Source organism: Rana temporaria, chromosome 3, assembly GCF_905171775.1.
Source record: "Rana temporaria chromosome 3, aRanTem1.1, whole genome shotgun sequence".
NCBI classification, from domain to species: domain Eukaryota; kingdom Metazoa; phylum Chordata; class Amphibia; order Anura; family Ranidae; genus Rana; species Rana temporaria.
The window spans coordinates 316,716,216-316,728,542 of NC_053491.1; the positions used below are offsets into that span (position 1 = coordinate 316,716,216).

At 39.8% G+C, this 12,327-nt stretch overlaps 1 protein-coding gene across 20 annotated transcripts in view; it reads left to right on the top strand.

Moving 5' to 3' along the window:
• The window catches only part of LOC120932487 (protocadherin gamma-C5-like), a 721,441-nt gene that overhangs the window by 344,212 nt on the left and 364,902 nt on the right, over window positions 1–12,327 (top strand). The window contains exon 1 of one of the 20 annotated variants that reach the window (XM_040344901.1): window positions 3,655–6,111. The exons of the other annotated variants lie outside the window; for them this stretch is intronic. Coding sequence (XP_040200835.1) covers window positions 3,670–6,111 — 2,442 coding nt within the window. The 5' untranslated portion in view covers window positions 3,655–3,669. Of the gene's footprint in view, window positions 1–3,654; window positions 6,112–12,327 lie in introns of those variants that run through there. 20 annotated transcript variants of the gene reach the window in all.

A 12,327-nucleotide genomic window follows, 5' to 3' on the forward strand; every position in this document is an offset into this window, starting at 1 on the left:
ACTTCTTCCAAACCATGTAAAGATCTCCCTGTCCCATGGTTGGAAGTCAGCTTTAATCTGTCTGGCTAATGGTATAAAGTTCAGTTCAAAGGTTCTATTTAGGTTTTTCGGTAGTCTGGTGATTTATTAACTAATACAAAACCACCATCAGATATGAATTTATATTTAATTGTTTCTCTTGTGGCTATCAGTTTAGTGTCTCTTGTGACATTCATTAAATTACTGCTGAAATGTCTAAAGAAGGAAAGTTATGGTTATAGTAGTAGCTGCTGTTATGTTAGTGAAACTGACACAAAACCATACATGGATCAGTATCAGCCGGCTCTTTTCCTAAACACAGATGGAACATTAAAATACATGGAAGTTAGGATGGTCCTTCAGGACAAGGACCATGTTACCAAACTAATGTGCCCCCAGCCCCTCAACAGCGGGATTCTGCTTTTCTGCAGTCTTTGGATTTCCCCCATTTGCGGGAATTAACAAAAGACAGTGATACTGCATCAGATACGAGCTGTTTAAATGATCCAAGTAAGGTGAGTTGTTATTTAACTTTCTTATTTTGCTTATTCTAAAAACATAGAGGTCACATTGATCATACATGGTGTATTCATGAGTATTTCTTTTACTTATTTTCATATATTTCCTGGTGTTGTATGTACTGTACTGAAGTGCATATACTGTATATCATTTATTCATAATTTTTAAGGAAGATGTACTGCATTGCAGAAAGCAGATTATGGGGCAGATAAACATAGAAATAGATGGGCGCAGCGTATGTGAGATACGCTACGCCACTGTAACTTACTTTTGGCCGGTTCGAATCCCCAAAGAATTTGCGCCGTAAGTTACGGCGGCGTAGTCTATCTCTGGCGGCAGAATTCAAATCGGCGATTAGAGGGCGTGTTTCATTTAAATGAAGCGCGTCCCCGCGCCGAATGAACTGCGCATGCTCCGTTTCAAAATTTCCCGCCGTGCATTGTGCTAAATGACGTCGCAACAACGTCATTTTTTTTAACTTAGACGTGAATTACGTTCATCCCGATTCACGGACGACTTACGCAAAATAAAAAATAAATAAAAACAAATGCGGGAACGACGGCCATACTTAACATGGCAGGTCTAACTATACGCAACGAAATACCAGCTTTAACTATACGCCGGAAAAAGCCGACTAGAGACGCCGCAAAAAAATGCGCCGGACGCTCGTACGTTCGTTGATCGTCGGAAATAGCTAATTTGCATACCCGACGCGGAAAACGACGTGAACGCCACCCAGCGGACGCCAAAGCACTGATCGCTGTATAAATGACAATGGTCCCAAAGTAGCATCAAAAGTGTCCGCCATAATGTCGCAGTCATGATAAAAATTTCAGATCGCCGTCATTACTAGTAAAAAAATAATAATAATAAAAATGCCATAAAACTATCTCCTATTTTGCAGATGCTATAACTTTTGCGCAAACCAATCAATATACGCTTATTGTGATATTTTTTTTACCAAAAATATGTTTATATAAAACAGCCTAAACTGAGGGGAAAAAAATGTTAATATATTTTTTGGGGATATTTGATATAGCAAAAAGTAAAAAATATTGCTTTTTTTCAAAACTGTCGCTCTTTTTTTGTTTACAGCACTAAAAAAAATTGCATAGGTGATCAAATAACACCAAAAGAAAGCTCTATTTGTGGAAAAAAAAGGACATAAATTTTGTTTGGGTGCATCTTTGCATGGCCACGCATTTTTTAGTTAAAGCGATGCAGTGCCGAATCGCAAAAACTTCTCTGGTCAGGTAGGGGGTAAATTCTTCCGGGGCTGAAGTGGTTAACAACCAGCTATTCACTGTGCTCTGATTGGGCAAAGGTTTGACCAATCAGGGCTAAGGCCCCGTACACACCATAGAATCCATCCGCTGAAAAATCCCAGCAAATGAGTTTCAGCGGATAGATCCTATGGTGTGTACACTCCAGCGGATCTGTTTCCGCGGATATATCTCCCCTGGGATGGATTCCAGCAGATCGAATATTTGCTGACATGCCAAACAAATCCATCTGCTGGAATCCATTCCAACGGATGGATCCGCTGGTCTGTATAGACTCACCGGATCCATCCGTTCCGAAGGGATCCCCCGCATGCGTCGTAATGATTCGACGCATGCGTGGAATTCCTTATATGACAGCGTCGCGCACGTCGCCGCGTCATAATCGCGGCGACGGCGCGACACGTCATCGCCAGAGGATTTCGGCGCGGATTTCAATGCGATGGTGTGTACACTCCATCGCATAGAAATCCGCGGAAATCCTCGTGAGGATTTATCCGTGGAAACGGTCCGCTGGACTGTATTCGCGGATAAATTCTCTCGTGTGTATGGGGCCTTAGAATGCATAGTGCAGCACGCATTGTGAGGCGCTCAAATTTGAATGTTTGGCTGAACTTTTTCTCGGCTCAAACTGTTCGCCAAACTCTACCCAGGTATATTTGGAACTAATACTTCAATTGGACCTAGGCAGAGCTCTTGCAAGTGAACAGGTATGAAACACCCTTACTTGTTTTTGCAGCACAGTTGCAGCACGACAAAGAGGTGGACAATGGCATTTTTTTTAGGTATTTATTTAATCTTGCAATGTCTTAGTATTATCACCACCAAATCAATAATGTATTAATAATTGAACTAAATTTAACAAATCAACATTAATGAGGTTTTAGAATAAAATCATTATTAAACCTAAAAGCAAACATTTATTATATTGAAGCTTTCCAATTCTTAGATGTTATGGCTGCATTTTTTTTTCACCTGGTGATACTGCCAGTAAGTCTGTTGTTATTCAACAGAACACAATGTCCTGCAGATGTGGCAGAGGGTTGAGACAAATGATTTACCACTAAGAGGTAAAGTGATAGCTAGAGTTTGGCTTCAATTTGCAGTGTATCATAATTTGCTAGTGCATCTAACAATAACCTATCCCCAGACTGACAAAGCTGCTTTCTAAAACTGTCTCTGTTGCTTTTTCATGCAGAGTGTAGGCACTAGAAAAAGTGTGGTACTGGCCAGATCCCCATGTAAAAATAGAGAGGAAAAAGTATTAATAAAGAAAACTAATGCAGCACCACATCTAACAATTGTTAAGCTGCAATAAACAGTTTTGGTTTTGGGTTTAATAGCACTTAAATCAAGCATTACAGATTTTTCCTAAATTAAATTAGAGTCTGATTAGTAAGGATATAGAAAATGCCAGTTTTGTGTTTGCATATGTGTTCTATGTAAGAAACATATTTTGTTTTACTTACATTATATGTAAAGCACTGTTTATCATAAAAAAATAGGAGATATACAATTATCACATTTGTAGATCATTTATATTCAATTAAAGGCAATATTAATTTGTCCTAGTAAAATGTAGTCATTACTTCTTTGGTAGATGTTTTGTCTGATGACCACAAGAGGGCAGACTTGTCACCCACACATTTTATTTAGCTTCAGCAATATATCTGCTCAAGTTAGCTCAGCTCTCTCCTCCCCCTGGCTCAGTGATTCACCTTCCCATCTCCTCTCTCACACACAAAGAGCTGCTCAGTCAACGATCGTGAAGATGTTATTGCAATATTTGGATTATTTTTGCAAAACCAATTGTGCAATTTTATAAGCAGGCATTTTGGATTACAGAGGATCTATGGTACAACACATTTTAAGGAAACATTGTAAGATATGGACATCAGCTTTCTCCCTTCTCCTTTGTAGCTGGGGCTGGGTCTCTGGGCAGCTTTGTTATTCTATTGTGGAGGAGTCTGATCCAGGGACATGGGTAGGGAATGTAGCTCAGGATCTGGGCATAAAACGTGCAGAGGTTTCTTTGCGCAGATTACATTTATCATCGGGGAAATATCTTTTTTTTTTTACTGTAAATAAGGAAAATGGAGGCTTGACTGTAAATGATCGGATTGATAGAGAGATCCTGTGCGGATCCAGTGTGAGCTGTGTGTTGCACTTAGAGGTGGTGGCTGAAAACCCCGTAGAACATTTTACTTTAGACATAGAGGTTCAGGATATTAATGATAATTCTCCCACTTTCTTATCTAGTAAGCGCATCATTGAGATTACAGAATTATTAAGTTCTGGTGCTAGGTTTACCTTAGATATTGCTAAAGATTTAGATGTTGGTGTCAATGGTGTTAGCCAGTACATATTAAACACAAATCCTTATTTCTCATTATCTGTAAAGAATCGTAAGGATGGCACTCTCATCCCTCAGCTGATATTAGAGAAGGTGTTAGATAGGGAGGAGAAACAAGAACACAATCTTATTCTCACTGCTATAGATGGAGGAGAACCATCTAGATCCGGATCCTGTCATATCACAATAAAAGTGTTAGATATTAATGATAATCCACCAGTCTTTGATCAGCCAGTGTATAAAATCAACCTTAAGGAAAATCTCCCTTTAAATACTGTTATATTAACTTTAAATGCAACAGATCTTGATGGGGGAGCAAATGGTGAAATCCTGTATTATATTGTTGATCACACAGCAGAATCCATCAAAGATAAATTTGCTTTAAATGAACAGAGTGGTCAGATTTATATTAATGGATCTGTAGATTATGAGGATAACAACTTTTATGAATTTATTATTAAAGCAGTAGACAAGGGATTTCCTAAACTAGAAGGTGACTGTGTGGTTCATATAGAAATAGAAGATGTAAATGACAATTATCCTGAGATTTCTTTTGCTTCAATGGCAAATGAGATTCCAGAAAATATGCCCTTGGGAACGGTTGTGGGTTATATTTATATAGAAGATAAGGACTCTGGGAAAAATGGGGAAATACAGTTGGAACTATCCCCGGATAGTCCATTTAAAACCAGTACTATTAAAAATCATTATTCATTGATCACTAATGGGATTTTGGATAGGGAAAAAATATCCCAATTCACTATAGAGCTAACAGCTACTGATTTAGATTCTCCAGCTCTGTCCAGTAGGGCGATTGTTAGTCTCAGGGTTTCTGATGTTAATGATAACGCACCAACATTTACACAATCTACCTATAATGCCTTCACTAAGGAGAACAGTGACCCTGGGACTCTTCTATGTACAGTGTCTGCAACTGATGCAGATGAAGGGGTTAATGCTGAACTAGTTTACTCTATAGTGGAGACCCAGATAGATGGATCCTCTGTATCCTCTTTTGTTTACATTAATTCTAAAAACGGTGATATATATGCTCAGCGTTCTTTTGACTATGAACACATTCAGACACTAAAAATCACCATAAAAGTAGAGGATTCTGGATCTCCAAAGTTATTTTCCACTGTCCCTGTCTTTATATTCATATTGGATACAAATGACAATTCCCCCACCCTGCTGTATCCGGAGCACTCTGAGGATCTCATTGTCCAAGAGAGGATCCCAAAATCTACAAGTGCCGGATATCTGGTGACAAAACTGACTGCAGTGGATCTGGACTCTGGTCACAATGCCTGGTTGGCCTTTAACCTCATTGATCCTGCCAGTGCTTTACTATTCCAGGTATCTAAACATACAGGAGAGGTCAGGACACTACAAGGTTTTCAAGAAACAGAAAATACAGAGCAGCAACTTATAATTTCTATCAATGACCATGGGGATCCCCCACTATCTACTACTGTCACTATACTTGTAAGTATAACAGATGATATTGTAGTAGAGAGACACAAATCTGGTGATTTATTTACACATCCTAAAGTATCATCAAATATGACTTTATATTTAATTGTATCTCTAGTAGCTATCAGTTTAGTTTCCCTTGTGACATTTATTATATTGGTAGTGAGATGTCTGCGAAAGGAAGCATATGGTTACAGCAGAAGTTGCTGTTATCTTAGTGGATCTGAGTCCAAGTCATACATGGATCAGTATCAGCCGGCTCTTTTTCTGAACACGGATGGAACCCTAAAATACATGGAGGTCAGGATGGTTCCACCAGGAGGGCAATGCTATCAGACGAATGTCCCCCCCGCCCCACAGCAGCGGGATTCAGCTTTTTTTCAGACTCTGGATTTTCCCCAGTTACGAGAATTAGTTAAAGACAATGATACCTCTTCAGATACAGGCTGTTTGAGTGGTCCAAACAAGGTGAGTTGTAGTTTAAATCTAACACTCTTAATCTCCTTTTTGTTTAATCTGAAATATGGTAGGTTAACATTTTTCAATTTGGTTATAAATCTTATGTTTCATATATCAAGTTTGAATTTATTTTTTTTTTTAACAATTCTGTACTTGCCACATTTTCATTAATCATTTGTGTTAGTGTTTGGAAAATCTTAAGCAATTTTATTGCACATTCACCAAGAAGTTACACCCAGAGTGGATGTTTGGTAAAATATTGCATCCATTGCTTTATAAATATGTCCCATGTAGTTTGATTAAACCATAGAAAGAATTGTTTAAGAAAATGTTTAACAAAATGCAGGATTAAAAAAAAAATATATATATATATATATATATATATATATATATATATATATATATATATATATTAGTGCTGTCAGTTAAACGCGTTATTAACGGCGTTAACACAAACCCATTTTAACGCCATCAATTTTTTTATCGCGCGATTAATGAGGTTCACCCTTTTAAAAACCCGAACCCGAATGAGGTTCACCCGGAAAAACCCGAACGTCGGTGCGGCTCTATACGGCGCATGCGCACCGATGTTCGGGTTCTGTCGGCAACCTGTGACGCGCAGTATGCGCCGTTCGGAAGCCTGTCAATCACAGGCAGTGCTTGGGAACGCCCACTCCCGCGGGATCGCCGTCAGGTGAAAATCGGGATTAAGAGGTACGTGCTGACAAAAAAAATATAGGGAAAGTAAAAGTTGTTGTCCAGTAGAAATAGGATAGGCTTCCTTTTTATATAGATGACATTTCAGAGATTGTCTAAAGGTAGACAGAGTAGAAGGTAGCCAGATGGTTTGGGTTAAGGCGTTCCAGAGGCTGGGAAAGCCTCTGGGAAGTTCAGGAGGCAAGCATGGAAGAGGGTAACAAGGAAGCTAGAGAATAGAAGGTCTTGGGAGGATGGTTTAGGTCATGGGTGCTCAACCCGTGGCCCTCCAGCTGTTGCAGAACTACAAGTCCCAAGGCATTGCAAGTCACTGCCAGTTACAAGCATGACTCCCAAATGCAGAGGCATGATAGGAATTGTAGTTCTGCAACAGCTGGAGGGCCAAAGGTTGAGCACCCATGGTTAAGGTGAACGTTTGAGATTAATTGTGATTAATCGTGAGTTAACTATGACATTAATGCGATTAATCGTGATTAGAAATTTTAATCGCTTGACAGCACTAATATATATATATATATATATATACATCACACAATAACAGATTGATAAAGGTTTTGCCATTAAAGACAATGACATTGATTTACTAAAGGACAAGTAGGCAGTTCACTTGTTTACCTAATATTTTTTCAGTTCTGTAGGTGCTGTAGGCGTTTTCTGGTTCACATGGCAGGATATTGTATTCCCTGTATATTTTTTTTACTTGTAGCAGGGAATTGATGTACATATTACAGGGGTTTGGGAGCTGCTGTGATGAAGGGACCTGTTAGCAGAAGCATAGTGGTAAATCAAGGTCAGAGAATAACAGATTCTGAATATACACACACAGGAGAGCGAGTAAAGCATCTGGATAGACAAACAGAAGTATATCAGCAGCTGATAGTTGCAGGGAACAGAAGGAACTGGACTTCTTCCTGAAGGTACAGAGGCAACAAGACCCAAAGAATAGCCTAGCTGGACAACCGCAGACAGCAGAACAGACAATGTCAAAACCTGAAAAAACAGGTAACACAAACAGATAGTATTAGAAGTCAAATCCAATGCAGACAAATATCATAAACTGAAAGCATTATTAAACACAAGAGAAAAAAATGTATTATATTGCAGCTTATAATTTCTTAGTTTTCTTTTTAAGGCTTTCGTTCTTTTGTTTTCATCTGGTGAACCAGCCAGTAAGCCTGTTGCTTAAAAAAATAAGCTTTTATTTGTTTATGTAAAACCTTTATCCCAAATGTAAAAATGTGTGCTGTAACTATGTATAACGTATTAGCTGGAGCATAGCTTCAAGTTGTTACTGTATTTTAATCTGCTAGTCTATCTAATGCTGCGTACACACGGTCGGAATTTATGATGGAAAAAGTCAGACGGAATTTTTTTATCAGATATTCCGACCATGTGTATGCCCCATCGGACTTTTTCCGTCAGAAAGAAAATCGGAAATTCCGTTGGTCTGTATGGAATTCCGACGGAGAAGAAAAAAACATGCATACTTCATTTTTCTAGGGTCGTCGTAGTGTTGTACGTCACCGTGTTTTTGACAGTCAGAATTTGGTGTGTCCGTGTGTATGCAAGGCAGCTTGAACGGAATTCCATCGGAAAAACCCGTCAGAGTTTATTCAGACGGAAAAAACGGTCGTGTGTACACGGCATAACACTCTCCTCTCTCCAAACTGACAATCCTGGTTTCCAAAGGTGACCCTGTGCTCCTTCATCCAGAGTAAGGGCACTCTAATGGAGGAGGTATGTTACTGGCTAGCTAGGGGAAAACAGAGGGAAAAAAAGCCTAAAACTAATACAGCCACTACAGCTAATGATTGGTATGCTGCAATATATAACATTTTGGGTTTTGGCGTTAATACAGCTTTAAGCCAATACAGGTCAGATTGAGTTATTTAAAAACAGACATGTGTAACAGCAATAGATAAATAGCCGCAAACACAGACCACATTGGAAACCAGTGAGAGGAAACACTGACTGACTGACAGCCCTGACAAGGAATATACACCAGATTTGAAAAATAAGGCCTGATTCACAGGGGGTAAATGAATGTGTGCCCCTTATGATGGCTGTGTTTTCAAGTGTTCGATGTATTCCCATGCAGGCAACCCTATTGATGTCAATTTGGACACAGTGGTTGCATGGACACGGCCACTGCTATCAAAGTGAGATCCGTGTGGGTGTGGGTGCATGGCCCCAAATACACTCAGGGCGTGTTTGGTACCGTGCACCCACAACTGCACAGATGTCACATTTGGATCAGTAGCTGTGTCCACGCTAGAAGGCCAGTTGTTTCTGTGTGTAAGTACAGCCCTCACACAGGCTGAAAATGTATATACCCTGGGTAAATGAGACCTAGAGTAGAAAAAAACACTTGACTTGTGAAAATATTATTAGGATTGCGGGTCTCGACTTTTTATTCCTGGTGATGGAAGGCTCAGATTGTGGAGATCTCTGAAACCTAGAACATCAGCATTTTCTAGGGATTTAATGTTGGACCTCTGGTGTAGGGTTTTTTAACACTTTTTCCTGCAAAAGTCACTTACGATGTAATATTTCAGATTTCATCAGAGTTTAGAAGTTTTTCTAAGTTGAAGAATGCATATAGAAAATATGCACAGCCATGGTTGTCTGGTCATGGAGATAACATATTCACATTTGTCCATTATCATGCAACAAAATTCATGCATTTTACTACATAATAATGCATTTCAAGAAAAATGTGATCATTTGCTTTAAGACTGGTTCATATCTTTAAGTTTAGTGTGAAAGAGAAGCTATATGGGCCCATTCACAGCTACACAGGTGTGTTACCATACACTCTGCAGTACACAAAGAACAGTATCAAGGCAGCCTCATGCAAACAAAACTAAAAGTAAAGATTGGGTTCTGATTATTGCTTTGCATTCAATACAGCAAAGCAAGAGACGGTGTTATGGTAAAATGGCTTTACACAGGGCCATGCATTAAGGGTTCTGGTTGACATCAGAAAAAGTAAAATGTAATTTACTTATATTATAGTCAGGAATGAGGTTGCCTAAGGCCCTATTGGATAGTTACATTTCTGAAAGCTATTTATGCTTTTCTAAATGTTTCTGTTTGACAAATGTGGAATCATATAAAATAATAACAAGTAAAGAATAACAATAGAATAAGAATAGTTTTGGATTGAGTGGAGAGAGATTAGAACACCCGTTAGGTCTTATTCCTGTCTGTGCCCCCGTTTGTCCTGTTTACTGTCATCACCAAAACTAAAAATAAAGAAAATCACAAATTTAAGGTTGACATCAGAACAATATTAAAGGGAAAATCTTCCAATGGGGACACTAGTTCCGGTGACCCTGGTGACAGCCTGGGATTCATTCACTTTGCAAGGATTTCCTCTCATTTCCTGTTTTGGCTATGGCACAGGAAGTGAAGAGAAAGCTCTCCAATTGGACACAGATGGGAAACTCCCCTCCCCCTTACTCCAAAATGAAAAAAAGTTTTGCCATTAGTCCTACTTTAACAAAGGCCACACTAGGGGCCAGATTCACAAAGAGATACGACGGTGTATCTACAGATACACCATCATATCTCAGACGTAAACTGGTCCTATCTATGCGCCTGATTCATAGAATCAGTTACGCATAGATAGGGCTAGATCCGACAGTGTTACACTGTGTTACACTGTCGGATCTTTTTTTAAATTTAAAAATGGTGCCGGGGGCGTTCCCGCTGATTTACGATAAATAATATGTAAATCAGCGAGATACGCAAATTCACGAACGTACGCGGACCCGTCGCAGTGTTCTTACGTCGTTTCCATAGCGGTTTTCCGTCGTATACTTACCCCTTCTTTTATCAGGCGCAGCCAATGTTAGGTATAGCCGGCGTTCCCGCGTCGAATTTGAATTTTCCTACGTTGTTTGCGTACGCCGATTCACGAACACGCGCGTCGCAAGTCCCGCTCACGTCGCAACCACTGACGTCCTAGTGACGTCAGTGGGAGCAATGCACGCCGGGAAATTCTACGGACGACACATGCGCATTTAAATCGGCGCGGGAACGCGCCTGATTTAAATATGACACTCCCCTAGCCGCGGAATTTGAATTCTGCTGGGGGATTTAGGATCCGCCGTCGCAAGTTTGGAGGTAAGTGGTTTGTGAATTAGCCACTTGCCTCCTAAACTTGCGGGAGCGGATCTTAATTCACGTAGATCGAGCGGATCTATAGATCCGCTGAGCTACGTGAATCTGGCCCTAGATGTTTATACCTTGATTCTTTTTCCAATTCAGTACCAATGCATTAAGCAGACCTAGTACCTACTGTAAAGTGAGAATTATATCGTTTTGGCATAGGTACGTTTAGCTATGTGTGTAGCCTGTTTAGTGTTTGCATTTTTGTTCTCATTAAACTTGTTTTCACATTTTTTGTGTGACTACTTAGTATTAGTATTAGTATTCAGGAATGAAAGCTGTGCTTATGTGAAATAATTAAAAGATATTAGAGATATGGGTTATGCATTAATAATATTGCAGTCCATAGTAAATACAAAAATAGTGCAGCGCTTGGTGTAGACTGAAGTGAAAACAAATAGCAGTGCAAAAAGTGAGAAGAAATAGTTCACTATGTAGTCCGAAATGTTAACACCACTGTGATCAACCAAAAGTGTTGTTCTCTGTGAAAATCACCATGCAACAGTTCATGAGACACCCAATTCCCATGATCCACCACTGTGAAGAGGGACATACAGGCTTACCAGATTTAGTGGACTCCCATACCATAGGAACAGAGTCAGTCATGCTTGTATGGATGTGACATCTAAAACAGTAATATGGACACCTCTCCTCTAGAAGCGGTCAAGTTAGTGGTTTATCCCATATAACTCTCCAGATGGGTGATAGATGTAAAACTTGTGTTCTGTCACAGTTCTGATGACAGTCCATGCACCATCTAGATGTAAAGGTTCAGCCCCATCCTCTTCCTGCAGCTCTGATCATCCCCAGTTGTGGGCATTCCTTGTTATTCCCACAGATGGGGATGATCAGAGCTGCAGGAAGAGGAATGGGGCTGAGGCTGAATCTCGAAATCTAGGTGCTGAATGGACTGCTATTTGACCTGTGACCAACCATGAGTTTTATATTTATGACCCATCTGAAGAATCATATGCTATACACCACTAACTTGACCATGTCTAGTGGAGAGGTGTCCATATTACTGTTTTGGATGTCACATCCATACACGCGTGATTGACTCTGTTCCTACGGCATGGAAGTCCACTCAATCTAGTAAGCCTGTATGTCCTCCTTCACAGTGGTTGATCATGGGAGAATTGGATGTCTCACGGACTGTTGCATGGTGATTTTGATATAGAAGAAGACCTTTGGATGATCACAGTGGTGTTATCATTTTGGACTACCCTGTTTCCCCAAAAATAAGACCTACCCTGAAAATAAGACCTAGCATTATTTTCCAGGAAGGCTGCAATATAAGCCCTACCCCGAAAATAAGCCCTAGTTAAAAATGCTTGT